This window comes from Fukomys damarensis, unplaced genomic scaffold, assembly GCF_012274545.1.
Source record: "Fukomys damarensis isolate Sample0158 unplaced genomic scaffold, DMR_v1.0_HiC HiC_scaffold_37, whole genome shotgun sequence".
In the NCBI taxonomy this organism is placed as follows: domain Eukaryota; kingdom Metazoa; phylum Chordata; class Mammalia; order Rodentia; family Bathyergidae; genus Fukomys; species Fukomys damarensis.
The window spans coordinates 3259660-3276023 of NW_022900949.1; the positions used below are offsets into that span (position 1 = coordinate 3259660).

General features: G+C 54.0%; 1 protein-coding gene across 1 annotated transcript; it reads right to left on the reverse strand.

Moving 5' to 3' along the window:
* Positions 1 to 6: 6 nt before the first annotated feature.
* Positions 7 to 11050, reverse strand: Timm44 (translocase of inner mitochondrial membrane 44). Its single transcript, XM_010605636.1, has 13 exons — positions 10954 to 11050; positions 9448 to 9543; positions 6716 to 6886; positions 5749 to 5829; positions 4976 to 5125; positions 4751 to 4890; positions 4578 to 4663; positions 4067 to 4159; positions 3849 to 3973; positions 3091 to 3141; positions 1000 to 1089; positions 553 to 663; positions 7 to 237 (listed from the first exon to the last, which is right to left on the reverse strand). Exons 1-13 carry the CDS (start codon positions 11044 to 11046, stop codon positions 118 to 120), a joined length of 1407 nt encoding a protein of 468 aa, XP_010603938.1. The 5' UTR covers positions 11047 to 11050; the 3' UTR covers positions 7 to 117.
* Positions 11051 to 16364: the final 5314 nt, after the last annotated feature.

Genomic DNA, 16364 nt, shown 5'->3' on the forward strand with positions numbered 1-16364 from the left:
TCGGCAGCCCGGCCCCTTCCCTGTCCAGGCAGAGCTCGGGCAGGACAGTCTGGTCCCGAGGTCTAGAGTTGCCGCGGGTGGAGCCCTGGGCCCCGGGCTCCAGGCGTCGCCACCGCCTTACAGGATCTGCTCCGTGCTGGAGGCGGAGATGTCCAGGAGGCGCCAGGCTGCGTAGGGGTTGAGCTCGTCCTGGTCACGGCACAGCGCCCACACGTACAGCATGCGCAGCACCTTGTCCTGCAGTCGGCGGGCGGGGACTGAGATGACCTTCCCACGCCGAGGAGGGGCATTCACTTAGGGTTTCTGAGACGGGGTCTAAATTGCCGGGAAAGGCTTGCACTTTCGATCCTCCTGCCTCAGCCTAAGAGCTGGGAATAGAGGCTTGCACCCAGCTGGGATGCAGGGGCGGGCGGACACAGGAGCTCTGGGAGGGACTGAGGGGCCCCGGGCTAGGCAGTGTCCCCCAGTCACCACTCAGGGTGGCAGGAATCCGCATCCCCAGAAGGCCCCAGAACCAGCTGGCTCTGAGCGGGCACCCCCCCACCAACTCACCGGGTCGCCCTCAACCACCTCGCCCTTGGGGTTCCGGATCACCATCACCAGCTGGGCCTGAAAGGTGATGATCAGCACCGGCCCCTGCTCCATCATCTTGCCCATGGCCAGCTGCAGGAGAGCAGGAGAGGGTGTAATGGCAGGTCCGCCCTGCCTGCAGCCCTGGAGGTGGAAAACCCACACTCCCGGGACCACATGGGCAGGGCAGCCAGGGCACCCGTTCCTGCTGGGGCCGGTGCCAGGCCCTTAACTGGGAGGCACGAACGAGGTAGAGGGGACGGGGCCCAGGCACTCTATAGAGCCAGCCACCAAGCCTGGTTACAGAGCCTGCCTCCTCCTGCCCAGGGGCCCGGGGCTCATCTGCATGCCTGCCCGCCAAGCCCGCCAAGGCAGCTTCTCACCTCAGGCAAGGCCACCCCCGCCCACTGGGGCCCCTCGGACACTCACATCAATGTTGTCAATGTCAAGGATGCGGGAGTGGAACTGGAGGCCTAAGGCCTTGGCCTGCTGGATCGGGTGGGCCAGCTGGCTGTAGGTCTGCAAGGAGAGGCCGACAGCACAGGCCACACTCAGCTCCGCGCAGGGCCGGCACCCACCACCCTCATGGCTGTGTGGCACCGAGAGAACCAGGCCAAGCGGAGGGAAGGTGTCACCCGGCTGCTGGCCTGAGTCACACACGAGCTTCTCATTACGGAGAGAGCAGGATGCCGGCCAAGTAGAGCTGGCCGCCAAGCGGGACACGGGGGGCCCTGGCTGACCCTTACAGTCCCATGTTCACCTCCCAGGAACTGTGGCCCAGAATCCAATGCCTTTTCTAGGGTCTGTCCTGACCCAGGCTCTCAGACCAGCCCCAAGAAACGAGCTCCACCACTCTGCCCTGTGCCCAGGCGCAGGCTAGGTGCAGCCCCACCTGGCTTTAGTCCCGGCTTCCCCGGACTTGCCAGGCACACAGGATGGGAGACTCTTTCCCAAGACAGCTACTTTTTGTGGAAATCACTTACCCACCAGGAATAAAACCCAGAGCCAATCCTGCTTGTTGTTTTCCTTTACGGTTTACCACACTGAGCCATCTCCCTGGCCCCTTCCAATTTGTTAGAGACAGGGTCTCACATTTGTGATCCTCCTGCCTCAGCCTTCCAAGAACCTGGGATGGTAGGCAGATGCCACTGTGCTCAGCTCACCACCCACCCAATACAGGGTATTAACCCAAGGCCTTCCCACCGAGCTACATCCCTAGCCTTTTTAAAATTTTTACATTTTAAGATAGGGTCTTGCTAAGTTGCTGAGGTCGAACTTGCAATTTTTCTGCCTCAGCAGAGTGCTGGAATTATAGGCACTGTTAAAGTTCAAAAACACTTTAGTGGAAGCAGCTAGAACTTCAGCTGCATTTGTAGGGACACCAGCAGCTCTCTGACAAAGATGATCAGCCATGGCTTAATGATCACACACACCAAAAAAAAAAAAAAAAAAAAAACAGGAAAGAAAAAGAAAAGCTGTGCAACTCATAAATGCCTGCTGGATTAGTGACAGTGCAGTGGAGCATTTAAAAAGAAAATCTGACAGAATCTTCTCTGCTTTTAAAATTGTTTGTGAACCGCAAGCACAAGTGAATGAGCCAAAAAAGAACTGGGACTGTTTCATACACAGAAGCTGGGGAAAGAAAAACAACCAAAACCTGGAAGCAGCAGCCCTGGGAGGGGCAGGGAGGGCGGGGGTGGCCAGGGGCGGCCCAGGGCAGACGGCCGCAGCCGGGTCCGCCAGGGCAGGACTGTGAGGCGGGTCAGCACCTGTGTGCTCTTCTGCAGCTCCCGCTGGCCCAGGACATGGGGAGATCACCCTCAGACCCCAGAACTGAGGGCGCCGGGTCAGCACCCACAGTTACACGCTGACCCTTTCCCCTCTCACTGGCCCCGGGCCCCCAGGCTGCACTGGAGCAGAGGGGTCACCAGAAACCACATCTTCCAGGGTGCTCGAGTCCTCTCCCTGTGAAGCTCCTTAACCAAAGGGTTGGGGAGGAAGCCCAGGGAAACCAGCAGCTCTGGGACACTGGGCTGTTCCCCAGGCCCCACACAGGGGAGGGAGGGGTCTTTTTAATTTTCTGCAGTACTGGGGATGCAACCCCAGGCCCCATGCACCCTAGGGTCATACTCTAGCACTGAGCTGCACCCCCCAGCCCCTTTTACTTTTGAGACAAAGTCTCTAAGTCACTCAGTTGGCCTTGAACTGGCGATCCTCCCTCCTCCCTCAGCCTGTGGAGTAGCTGGGATCACAGGTGAGGGATTTCTAACTGGGGCCCAGTGTGCACCCACAGGCGCAGATGTGCCCCCGGCTGGGACAGGGATGCGGGGCTGCCAGCTCTGCGGGAGGAAGTCAGAGCAGACAATATGATACCACTGCAGTCGTACCCCTGGCACCCAGGACTTCTTCCGGTGCCGGAGATGGAAGCCAGCCACACCGTGCCAGTGAAGTCCACCCCCAGCCCTTCTGGGATTTTACTTTTTTTTTGGCGGAAAAAGAGAAGACAAAAACAGTACTCACAGCTTCATAGCACCAATCTTTGAGAATGTCGAGCTCTCCAGAAATCATAGCCTAAAAAGGGAAAGGAAAAAAATAAGTGCGAGAAGGTAAGTGGGCTCCTGAGGCAGCAGCAGCTGGAGAAGGCGCAGCTCTCCCAAGGCCCTGCACCTGGAGGGCCCAGCTGAGTATGTGGGGCTCTGGCCTATGGGTGCTGGCACAGGGAAGACGGGGGACCACGGGGTGCCCATGGGGGTCAAGAGCCTGGCACTGAGACCCCTGTGATCTGTACCATGGTGCCCAGCTCTGGCTCCCAGGGTGCGGGATGTGAGGGTGAGGGCATGCAGAAGGCAGACTGCAGGAGGAGCCTGGGGTGGGTGAGCAAGACCCCCTCCTTGCTCATAAGCCACAGTGGGGCCAGGGTCCTGGACTATGGATTCTGAGGTTGCCAGAGACGGTGCCAAGAAAACCCCCTTGGCTGTGGCCCGGGCGCCCCATGTCAGAGCGCTGCACCTCAACCCTAGGAAGGCATCAGCAGCGCAGGGGCAGCACCAGGGCCTGGCGCAGCAGGCAGGAACGGAGCATGAGCGCAAGGACACAGGGCACAGGGCCCTTTTCGGGTGAGGGGAGGCAGCCATGACTGCCTGAGCTCGAGGAGGACGAGAATCTGCTCTGGAATAATCACCACCGGAGCAGACAAACCCCCAGCTCCCCTGGGGCCCTCTGGACCTGCACCCAGGAGCTGCTGCCTGGGTGGAGTGAGGGTGAGGGATCGGGGGCACCTCTAGGACGTTGGGGATGATGTCACTCTCGCACTGCTTCAGAAACCGGTCCTTGTCGAAGGCTGGGTCCACGCGCAGGATCTCGGTGAGCACCTCGGACATTTCCGTCTTGGAGAACAGGCCCCCTGCGGAGGAAGAGGAAGGCCCAGTGGGTCCAGGCCCAGTTCCCTCACTGGGCCGCGGTGGGGCACAGGGCAGGCCTGGGGCAGCACGCTCACCCAGCACGTTGGTGACCTTGTCCGTCAGGGCCCGGGAGGCCCGGATGAGCACATTGTCACTCTCATCATACTTCATCTTCATCTCAAAGAAGCCTGCGAGGTTTGGGTGCGGGCACTGGAAGAAGGGTCCCTCCCAGAGGACGCCCGGCACACGTGGCCCAAGAGACCCTTGACAGGACCCGAGCTGCTTCATCTGCACTCGGGGACCTGCCCAGGCCACAGACACCCTGGCCGTGGCCACGTGGCCACCCCTGCTGACTGCTGCTCCCGCCAAAAAGGCAACACAGGCCTCTAGTGGTCCTCTGGGACAAGGGACAGGTGCGTGGCCCGAGGCCACCCTGATAGCACCTGCCCGCCGCAGGGCCTCCTCGAGCTGATGTGCCTCCTGGCTCCAGGGTCCTCAAGAGGTGCCTCGCTCTTCCTGCCCCTGTTCCTCTTCCATAGACCCGGGCCCTGTCTGTCCCAGACCCGGGCCCCGCCTGCTGAGACTCGGTGGGGCGGCCACACTCACGGCTGAACACTACGTTGCTGTCCCTGAAGTCCTTCCACTGCTGGTACCACTTGGAGTCCTTGTGCAATACGACCCCCAGGGCCTCCCTGGGAAGACGGTGGGCGGCGGGCATGAGGCACAGCCCCGGCCCGTTGCCCTCCCGTCCCAGGGCGGTGAGGGCCAGTGGGGCCTACTCGTTGGGCTCGAACACTTTCTCCTCTTTGAACTTCTCTCCCTCGAACTCCGTCCTTTTCCTGAGCCGCTCAGGCCTGCGGTAGGGCCCCGACTGCCCCAGCACGCTCTCGTCGATCTCCTTCCTTACGGACTCCACACCCTGCCGGGACAGCAGCCACGGTGCCCGCTTGCACCGGCCCACCAACCTCCAAGCCCGCGGCTGCGTCGCCCAGCCCGTCACCCACCTGGGAGATGGCTTTGAACGCCGCAGTCCTGCCCAGCCTCTCCCCACCCTTGGACACGGATTCAGCCGACTGCTTGGCTGTCTTGGCAGCCTCCTCCACCCCCTCCTTGATCTTCCGGCCGAAGTCGGTCTTGCTGACTCCGTCGAGGCTCTACTGAGACACAAGGGGGTGGCGCTTGCACAGCACTCTGGAGGCCACAGGGCACACCCCAGGACACTGCATTTGACTTCTGGGGGGCTGAAACCGCAGGCCAGAAATGGCCAGGAGGGGACCTCGAACTGTCCGGCGACAGGGCTATCATGGGTACAGCGCTGCCAAGTGAGAATGGAGTGGGGACGCCCAAGGCCAGGCCTGCCCCACTTTGGGTTTTGGAGACAGAGTTTTGCTGTGTAGTTCGGGCTGGCCTTAAACTTGTGGTGACCCTCCTGCCTCAGTCGCCTGGCGTCTCTACCCCTTCTCTGAAAGCCCCACACCTCCTACTTCCCTTCTCTCATGCTTTAGGTGGCCCGGGGATGGAAAGCAAGCCCTCACCCAGGCTGGACAAGCGCTCCCCACTGAGCTGACCCCTGCCCCAGTTCAGTTCACCCTCTCCTTCCCTCCTGTCCCACGGTACGGACTTCGGCGGTCACTTCCTGCGAATGGCTGTGGTCTGACCTCCGGGCCCCTTGCTTCTCAACTCCTGGTGCTGCCCCAGGCCTTACTGTCCGTCCATCCCCGGAGCCAATGTCTCTGCCACCCAGGGGGACGGGGACCCCAGCCCAGAAACCCATTACCTCCTTCACCGTCCCCGTCAGCTCCCCCAGCTTCCTCCTGATTGCCTCACTGGTGCGCACGGTCTCCGACTCGATGGTTTTCTAAAGTGAAGAGCGTCATTTCCTCTGCTCAGACACAGCCGGAGACTTGGAACCCAAGATGCCAGGAGGCAAAGCATCTCCTCGGCAGCTCAGACCAGCGGAGCTCCTCTGCCATTGCCCACTGCAGGATCCTCTGGGTCTCGGCAGCTGTCCCCCTTCCCGGAAGCCACAGCTCAGCTGCCTGGCGCCAGCTCCCAAGCATTGGAGCCCCAGCTCGCGGTCTCCCTACTCTTGATCTTAGCCAAAGGCCGAGAAGCTATGCTTGGGGTCTTTCTCTGGGTGGCAAAAGGTGGTCCTCAGCCACGTTACCTCAGCGCATGCCTGGCTACCTCACTCGCTCTGCCTCCCACCCAGCCTCTGGCCACTGCAGTTTCATCTTTTTTTCATTTGCAAATAGCCCAGGTTGGCCTCAAATCTGTGACGATCCTCCTGCCTCAGCCTTCAGTATGCTGGCCTGACAGGCATAAGGAAAAGGCCTTGCCTAGGGCCCTACATGGTGCCCAGCAGCCACTCGGGAAGTGAAGGTGTCTCGGTTCACACAGGACATGGTGTACACAGAACACTGCCGAGCTCGGTCCAGAGGCTGGCGCCTGGCAGCTGTCCAAGAGGAGACCGTGGCAGTGATGAGTAACACTGGCCCCGTAACCCAGTTTCCAGAGCCGCAGCAGGGAGCTCTCAGGAGCAGGCGTCTGCAGCTCTGAGCCGGAGTTCTCCAGTGCAGACACGGCCCCGGTGGGTCGGAGGCTCAGAGCAACCATCTCTGGGCCCCCTCACACGCAGCCGCAACCGCAGCCCCAGCCCTGCCACACCCTCTGGCTGCCCAGGCCGGGGAGGCCCTGCCAGGACCCGCGTGTGAGGGGGAAGGAGGCGTGGTGGGCGGACTCACGTATTTCCTGCGGGCTTCCTGGAGTGCGTCCGACTCTTCCAGCTTCTTGGCCTCGTCTCGGAATTTTTTTATACTCTCTTTCATCTCTTTGTTTTTGGCTAATTCTTGTTTGATGTTGTCCAGCAAGCCAGACAGAAAGCCTTTTCTGTGTCCAGAAGAATAGGATTTGGACTAGAAAGGACATGAAAGAAAAACTTAGAGAAGTGAGAGAAGGACGTGGAGGGAAACGCCCAGCTGCACAGATGGGTGGATGGGGTGTCGGGAATTCTAAATTCCAGCTCTGCTGCTGACACAGGCAGCAGTGAACGGCTAATTCATTTACTATAGCAACAGAGGATGAAATAAAGATGCACCACCGATACACTGTACAGTCAGCCTTTTCTTTTCGACACTGGGAACTGAACCCACGACCTTTTGGGACAGGGTCTCACTAAGTTGCCCAGATTGTGCTCACTCCAAATTGCGTTCCTTCTGACTAAGCCCCCACAGAGCTGAGATTACAGGTGTGGGCCCCAACACCTGGCTACAGTCAGCCCGCTCTAGCCTCAGGTTCCATGGCCTGGGATTCGACCAAGCACAGGCTGAAAATATGAGTGGAAACACTGTACTGCTGCGGGTGGTGGTGCACGCCTATAATCCCAGCACTCAGGAGGCTGAGGCAGGACTGCCGAAAGTTTGAGGCCAGCATGGCCCACAATGGGAGAACTTGTCTCAAAAACAAACGAAAAAATTGTTCATACTAAGCATATACAGGATTTTTCCTTGTTAAGGACTACATTATTGTGTTGTTTTGTTTTTTATTATTTGCTGTGTTTGGTTTCATCTTTTGAGACAAGGTCTTGCTATGTAGTCCAGGCTAGCCTTGAACGCGTGGTTATTCTCCTGCCTCAGCCTCCTGAGTGCTAGGCCTACAGGTGTATGCCACCATGCCTGGTTAAGATGACATTATCAGGGCCAGGGATTTGGCTCAGTGGTGTTGCCACCTGCCTCTCAAGGTCCTGATTTCAATCCCCAGAAGAAAAGAAAAAAAAGACATTATCATATATAAGATATTTGGGTATGAGGAGGGGGTCCTGGAACCAAGGGATAACTTATATTGTGGTGACAGAAAATATTACTTAGCAATGAAGAGAAAAGGACTTGGAAGCCATGGAGGAACTTTAAATGCCTATAACTACCTAAAGAAACCAGTCAGAAAAGGACACATGTTGGATGATTCTAACTACAGAACATTTTGGAAAAGGCAAAACAAGGGAGACGGTAAGAAGGTGAGTGTTTGTCAGGGGTTGGGAAGGGAGGACAAATCAGTGGCAGTGCTCTGCATGGACCTGTAAAGGTGGACACGGTCTCACTCATGTGTCAGAACCCACAGAATGACAGCACCAAGAGGCAAGAGACCCTGAGTTAACCAGAGATTCTGCTGGCAACACTGGACCAGTTCTGGCTCATCTGAAAGGTGAAAGGTCCTCCACAAACAGAACTTGAGTCCAGACCAGGACAGAATATAGAGAGGAACTTCCTGTCCAATTTTTCTGTAAACCTAAAACTGTTCTAAAATGCCTATAATCCCAGCACTTGGGAGGTTGAGGCGAATTCAAGAACAACCTGAACTACATAGTGAGACCCTGTCTCAAAAAACCAACCAAGGCCAGGGATTTAGCTGAGTAGTTCTGCCACTTACTTCACAAGCACAAGGTCCTGAGTTTGATCCCAGGTACAAAAAAACAAAAAGAAAAACACAACCAAATAACTGAGATTTTGAATGTATCTAACACAAAGAAATGATCCATGTCTGAGGTGAAAGATATGCCAATTACTCAGATCTATCACTGCACATCAGATATGTGTAGTGAAATGTCACACTGTACCTACAAATATGTACAATTATGTATTAACTCACAATAATATATACACCTAAGGAAAAAGACTCAGAACCAGACTGAACTAAACTGAAATTCTTGTTTCATCATGTGAGAGGTTGAGAGCAGTGAACTGAAGAAGAGATATAAGCAAGTGTGGTGGCACCTGCCTATAATCCCAGTACTTGGGAGGCTGAGACAGGAGGACCTCCATGAGTCTGAGGCCAGCCTGGGCTGTATAGTGAATTCAAGACCAGCCTGAGCTACTTGGTGCAACCCTGTGTCAAAAATAAATTTTTAAAAAAAAGAAAAGAAAAGAAAAAGGAGGGGAGTGGAGTGGAGGGGAGGGAAGGGAAGGGAAGGGCAGGTCGGGGGACAGCTTAAAGAATAACTAAGAGAATCAAGTCACTCAAAAGTAGCCACTTGTGATTCTTTACCTGGGGTAACCACGTCCCTGGCCATGTCAAGCCATAAAGGACAACAGCACCAGGCTGCCACTCCTCACAAGGTGTGGCCATCCCCACTCCGACCATCCTGGCCAGCCTTTCTCCAGGAAAGACCAGGTTCTAAGACCTTCAAGAATTCTGTCACCTTGTACCAGTCCTGCCACACCCTCTGGGGCTGCAAAACTATGGGTTCCAGGAGTGGACAATCAAGAGAAAGAATCCCAGGGCCTGCTCCACACCCACGAGGGCCCCAGGACAGGATGGGGAGGTGATCAGCTGCCTGCAAGGGTGCTGGGGAAGAGGACATGGGCTGCTGCAATATGTCCCTCTCTGAATGAGCTCCATGGCTCAGCCCCTCCTCTGCCCACCAAGTCCGACTTCTCAATTCCTCCTTTCTGTCTGCTTGCTGGCCTGCTGGGCCACTCACCAATAGTAGCTCTCCACCTGGCCGGCGTATCTGATAGGCTGAGCCATGGGGTAGGCTGTGGCTGGAAAGTAATTGGACTCCACTCCCAAGGCACCGCTGGGTGGAGAGAAGAGGAAAAGATCCATTCAAACAAGAGGGGCACTGGGAAGTAAGCAGGACACGAAAACACAAGGACCGCTTGCAAGTCATTTGCTGAGGTTGATCACATGCCTGCTGGGTGCCAGCCAATCTGCCATCTTCCCAAAGTCTGAGATGTCAGTGAAAGAATCTGGTACAAAAAGAAACGCCTCATCTGCATCTCTGGGGCCTATTCTTGCATTGGAAAATGGGGTGGGGCTCCCAAGAAATGCCCACCTGTTGGGGAGGAAGGCTAAAAATAGCAGTGCAACTTAGTCCCTTCAAAGCTGCTTTGTTGGGCCACCACGATGGCGGGGAGCAGTCCTCTGTCCCAGCCTATCCCACTTCTACCACATTCCCAAAGGTACAAAATCGGGGTTTTCAGAAGCAAACTGTTGACAACCCTGGAACACACTTGCAATGTTCTGGTCAAGGGCTGGGCTGCATGTGGAAGAGTTCAGGGGAGTCCTTCTGGGCGAAGACTCGGCCAACCCCATGTCCAAGGCACTTTCTTCTCCCACCAAATGAACTTACAGCTGTAGGCTGATGCTGTTCCACTCTGTACAGAGTCTGGTGCACTGAAGTCAAATGGCCTAAGAGAATCATCTTCCATGGGGAGGCGGGGAGGCTTCCCCCTTTCCCTGCTGCCCACCTAGCTCAGGGAACCACAAGCAACACTCTACACTTACACAGGTAGCGCTGTCAACTGTTTTTCCTCAAGGGTAAATCTTGAGAGTGCAGGTACAAACAGACCAAGAAAAAGAAATATCGGTTCTAATTCAAAGACATCTACCTCCCAACATTCAGCTACCTTCTTTCCTCTTAAGTTTGGTTCTGAAGTCAAGACTTACCTGGGCTTTGGACCAGTTCAACCGCCCACTAGCTCTGGGGCTGTGTGCAGTTTCTGAGACCCCCGTTTCCTAATCTGACGAAACGGGGTCAAACTTTCCGCCGCGTGTCATCACACAGCCTGACCTGGCCACCCTGCGGCACCGAGAGCTCCAGCTCTTGAGTCCCTCGCCCTTTCACGCTGGGCGATGCAAGGGGAGGCGGTGCAGTCTACGACTTCCGCGGTGGACACAGGATGCTGACGCGAGCTGTGACTGTCACGGGCTTTTCCTCCACGGGGCACGGCTGGCCAGCAACGCTGCACTCCCCCGGGAGCGTGCAGTCTGATCGGTAGGCGAGAGGTACCCGGTCCCCCGCCCTCAGGCCTCGCTACGTGCTCCCTGCCACGGCCCCGCTGACCCAGTGCCCCAACCCCACGCCTCCCGCGGAGACCACGCAAAGGGCCACGGAAGCCAAGGGCCTAGGACAATGACGAGACCTTGGAGGTTAGGCACCCATAGCCACCGAAACATCCACTGCCAGCCCCGCACGACAACTCACCCGCGGACAGCGGCACCAGCCGCCGCGCAAAGCCGCCGCCGCCATGTTGGAGGACGCCTGTGACCTCCTCGGGGCGCGGCCTGATGGCGTCATCTGCCGCTCTGCGTCCCTGTGAAAAGCAGGCCCGGAGGGGCGGGGCTCAGGAGAGGGAGAGGCCTCTGACTGGGCACAGTTTAACTCTAGGCCCGGGGGATAGAGGCGGGGCCTAATGGGAGCGGGGAGGGACTAGACAGCTTGGCTTCGGATAGGGCAGAGTTTTGGAAGAGCGGAGCTTCTGATTGAAGATCATCTTGGGGGCGGGCACTGCAGTGAGGCTCCGACCTGTGATTGGACGAGACTACGAAAGGGCTGGGCCTGGCAGGACTTGGATTCTGTATGGAGGGTTATTGCCCTAGGAATCGTGCAGTATCCCGTAGCTGAAGCGAACTGCGGCCACTAGGATCCACCGAGTTTACGGTCGGGTTCAGTTGCGTCCTGACTTTTCGGTGGACTGAACGCGAGTGATCCACCTGATAACGACGGGTAGTGATCAACAGAGACCGTCCGGCAAGCGAGTTGCCCCAAAAGGAAGAGCGGAGGACCCCGCTTTTGCGCAGCACTTTGCGAAAACCCCTGTTGGTTCTGGCCCTGAAAGGGAGGGGGAAGCTGAGTACAGGCTGGCTGTGGGCCACCTTCCGTGGCGTCAGTGTAAACTGACACGACGGGTCCCGCTGGTTTTCATTTGGAGGATGGCGCCGCCAAGTGGCTGGGCTGTGCTCTTCAGGTGGGGAGGAGAGGAGGCGCAGGGGCAGTGGGGAGGGAACGTACCGGGTGATCAAAAGATACAGTGACTGTGCAGTACCTAATGAGCACCCTCCTCGTGGGAAGGTGGTACGTGGACATAGCACATCTTTTGTTTTTTTTTTCGTTTGTATGGGGCTGGTACCAGGGATCGAACTCAGGACCTTGTGCTTACCAGGCAGGCTCAGTACTACTGAGCCCCATCCCCGGCCGGCATAGCACATCTTGATTCTTTTCTTCCCTTTCCCTCCTACAGTGAGTGTTTTTTAAAAATTATTACAGCAGAAGATGTTGCCATCGGACATGGTGATGTGCCTGAAGTCCCAGCACTGAGGGGAGGCTGAGGCAGGAGGATCACTGCGAGTTCGAGACCAGCCTGGGCTACATTGTGAGACCTACCTTGTCTGGAAAAAAAAAAAAAAAGAGAAAGACACATTGTCATAAACCCCACTCAAAATACTCCCGTGGCTTTGAACACACCCCCATCATTCTTGGCACTGTCTTTTACAGTAGTATTTAAAACAGTTGTTAAGCATTCGCCGTATTCTTGATCATCCCGAGTGTTCGGCGTTGTCTTACTGAAAGCCTTTTGCGTCCTTACCCTACGATGCACATCCGGAGACTCCTCCTTCAGAAAGACGCAGGGCGGAAACGGCGGCAGCATCCTGGAGGAAACACACATTTCCTGTGCGTCCAAGAGCCGGATGCGGAGTCCTTTCTCTAGGTCAGGCACAGTTGCTGTGTCACTGACCTGCCCCCGTGGTGCTGGGCATTGAATCCACGGCCTCTGGTTCACCGGGCAAGCCGTCTACCACTGAGCGGCGACCCCAGCCCTCATTCGTACTTTTTCAGTATAATTTTATTTCTGGTTTTCTTTTTTTTAACTATTCAAAGTTAAGATATCTTTGTTCTGATTATAAAAATTCATATTTTTCCGGTTTATTTATTACAAACAGTCTTTATTGGTACGTTTTAGATATACAGTACAGTTACATTCATCATTGGTATCTTGTACCTTTACATGACATATCTTGGTTTTTATTTTTTCCCCATTCCCCTAGCCTCCCTTCGCCCCTCCACCCTTCCATATTTACAATTCTGAGACAGGGTCCCACCGTGTAGTTCAGGTTGGCCTTGAACTCACTTTGTACCCCAAGCTGGGCCTGAATTCGAGATGCTCCTCCTGCCTCAGCCTCCCCAGGGTTGGGATCGGAGGCTCGATAAGTTTAAAGACAGAGACAGCGTGGTCCTGAGGAACACACACGCTCATTTCGTGACTTCAGGATGGGAAAAGCCCTTCCCTCGGGAACTCCACTTCTACAGTGGAGAAGGAGAAGGCACCCATTCCTGAGAGGTCTGTAAGGGTAGATTAGTGGCTAGGCTCACCTGTAATCCCAGCACTCTGGGAGGCTGAAGCAGGAAGATCAGAAGTTCAAGTCCAGCCTGGGCAATTCAGCAAAATTGTATCTCAAAAAAAAAAGGAAGAAGAAAATTGTCAGGTGTGGGTGGCACACACTTGTAATCCCAGCATTTGGGAGGCTAAAGCAGGAGGAGCACTGTGAGTTCAAGGTTGGCCTGGGATACATAGTGAGACACTGTCTCAAAAAAAAAATGTTTTTAAATAATAATAAACAGCCAGGCATTTCACTCAGTGCAAAGGCCCTGGCTCCAATCCCCAGTACTAAGGGATAAAGAGTCTTAGACTAGGGCTGGGGATTTAGCTCAGTGGCACCGTGCCTGCCTCGAAAGTGTAAGGTCCTGAGTTCGATTCCTGCTACCACACACACAAGGAGTCACTAGTTGAGCACCTCGGCTGTACCGGTGTGTTGAGACCATCCTGCCTAGAAATACAGCATCTTAGTTGTCACTGAAACCAGGGGTACCACAGCAGGGAGCAGGGCCCGCGGGGAGACGGGGCGGAGTCTTGGGACTGGGAGAGGGCGGCCGTGGGGACGCTGGCTGGCCCAGGGGTGTGGGGCGAGGAGAGGACGGAGCTGTGGGGTTTGGAGAAGAGTGAAGGGAGGCCGGACGGCAGCAGGTTGAGAGTTCTTCCCATCAAGCACTCTGGAGCCGGCTTACTTGGCTCACTCCCAGGAGCCAGCTGGCACGGTCTTAAGAGTTTCCAAGGCAGTAGTTAAACTGTTGTTAAACACAGCCGATATTTAACAATTAATTGTGTAAAACTTATCAAGTGGATTCTATTAAAACAAAGGTAACAGCCCCATTTCATCACTCCATAATTATTTTACTGCATCTGTGTTCTTTTTGGAAACCGTCTCAGTCACTTGCCTCAGCTGGGCTCCAATTCGTGATCCTCCTGCCTCAGCCTCCATCAGTGCTGGGATTACAGGTGTGACCACCATGCCTGGCTTTCTCTGTATGCCTGAGGTTATGTACAGAGTCACATGCCACATAATGGCACACTGACATATCACATAGTGATGGCCACTGGTCCTACTGTAAGATTTCTTCTGAGACGGGGTCATTTTACCTCAATCCCCATTTTCTTTCTTTCTTTTTTTTGGGGGGTACTGGGGGATTGAACTCGGGCCCTCGTGCTTTCGAGGCAGGAAGTGGAACCACTGAGCCAAATCCCTGGCCTTTTATTTTGTTTTTTTTGAGACAGGGTCTCACTGTGTAACTCAGGCTGGCCTTGAACTCATGGAGATCCTCCTGTCTCGGCCTCCCAGAGTGCTGGAATCACAGGCTTGCGCCACCACACCTGGCTTATTTTCTTTAAACTAGTGTATAGAGTATATAATGACACTCCTTGTGAGGAGTTGGTGCACAAATACCTTAATTCCTTTCCTCACCCTTTCCTCCTCTCCCCCCATCTCCCAATCCTCTTCCCATTTGTGGAAGATCTCTCTGTACTTACTATCACATACTTTTTATTTAGACTTTGTGGGGGGCAGGGATGTTGCTCAGTGGTGCCGCACGTGCCTAGCAAGCACAAGGTCTTGAGTTTGATCCCCAGTACTGGGGTGTGGTTATTTATACACTGTTTTCCATTTAAGAGAAACCATGTGATATTTAAGCCTGTGTGTCCATTTTACTTCACCTAACATTATGGTTTCATAGGCCAGGGATTTAGCTCAGTGGTTCTGTTGCTGCCTCACAAGCACTATGTCCCAAGTTCAATCCCCAGGACCAAAAAAAAAAAAGCACAGACATACCAAATTACATGCATATCTGGTTCCGGTGCCTGCCTTGCGAGCGCAAGGGCTCAAGTTCGATCCCCAGTACCCCCCCAAAAAAAAATGGTTTCAAGGTGTATCCATTTTCTTCCAAAGAACTCGTTCATCCTTCTTTATGACAGAGTAGTGAGCATTTCTTCATGTATTTATTGGCCATTGGTACTTCCGATAAGTGTCTGTTCATTTCACTTGCCCATTTTATTTTACTTTTTTATTTTTCTGGGGGGGTTTCAGACAGGGTCTCACTATGTAGTTGAGACTGACCTGGAACTCACTATGTAGCCCAGGCTGGTCTCAAACTCACAGCGATCCTCCTGCCTCAGCCTCCCGAGTGCTGGGATGACAGGCGTGCGCCACCACACAGGCCATTTTTTGACTAGATCTTTTATTGAGGGGGTATAACTCTTTTGAGTTCTTTATATTGTCTGAGGAATCACTGGCAAACATTTTTGCCCATTCTGTAGGCTGTCTCTTCACTGCTGGTTTTTCTTTTGCTGTGTGGAAGCTTTTTAATTTGATATGACCCTATTTGTTGATTTTTGGTACTATTACCTGTGCAACTGGGGTTCAGTTTAAAGTCCTTTCCTATACCTATGACCTCAAGAGTTTTACCTTTCAGTAGGTTAAGTGTTTCCGTTTTAGCATTTAGTTCTTAGCCCATTTTGATTTTATGTTAGTACATGGTAAAGTCTTTGGGTAGCCAGTTTCCCCACCATCACTTATTAAAACGTCAGTCTTTCCTCTAGTGTATGATTTTGGCAAAGATCAAGAGTTAAAATGTCCTTGGTATTTTTTTTTTTTCTTCTTCTGCATCTTCAATAGTGTTCCATTGATCTTCGTGTCTCGTTTTCTTTGGGGAGAGGGTTTGAGACAGGGTTTCACTACGTAGTCCAGGCTGACCTTGAACTCATGGCTGGCCTCGAACTTGAGGCAATCCTCCTGCCTCAGCCTCCACACCCCACTCTGGAAAAGTGACTTTAAAAAATGAGCTTTAGCCAGTTGCACTGGCCTAGGAATATAATCCCAGCTATTAAGGAGGCTGAAGATTCCAAGTTCGAGGGCAATTCAGCAAGAGCCTGCCTTGATATTAAAAATATTTAAAAAGCTGGGGTATAACTAAAGGGCAATAGCCTTGGACAGAAATTTCAGGGTCAAATGTGCACCTGGCTCTAGGTCTTCATTCAGGAGGCTGAGGCAAGAGGATTGCCGTGAGTCCAAGGCCAGCCTGGACTAACAGTGGTTTCAAAGTGAGGATGAACCACACAGTAAGACCGTCTCAGGAAAACAAAACAAAAAACCTGCAAAAAAAAAAAAAATCATTTTTCATATGGGAAGGTATTTCTGCCCCCCCAGAACTGGGGCTTGAACCAAAAGCACTTTGCAGCCCTTATTTTTAATTAAAAAAACTTTTTTTTTTTTTTTTTTTTTTTTTTT

Bases quoted from the DNA above. Each gene is read 5' to 3' on its own strand.
- Timm44 (XM_010605636.1), bottom strand. From the start codon at position 11,046: ATGACGCCATCAGGCCGCGCCCCGAGGAGGTCACAGGCGTCCTCCAAC. The intron at 5,830-6,715 runs GTGAGTCCGCCC...TCTTCACTTTAG, and splicing joins AGGAAGCCCGCAGGAAATAC to AAAACCATCGAGTCGGAGAC. The intron at 4,891-4,975 runs GTGGGTGACGGG...CTGTCCCGGCAG, and splicing joins CGTTCAAAGCCATCTCCCAG to GGTGTGGAGTCCGTAAGGAA.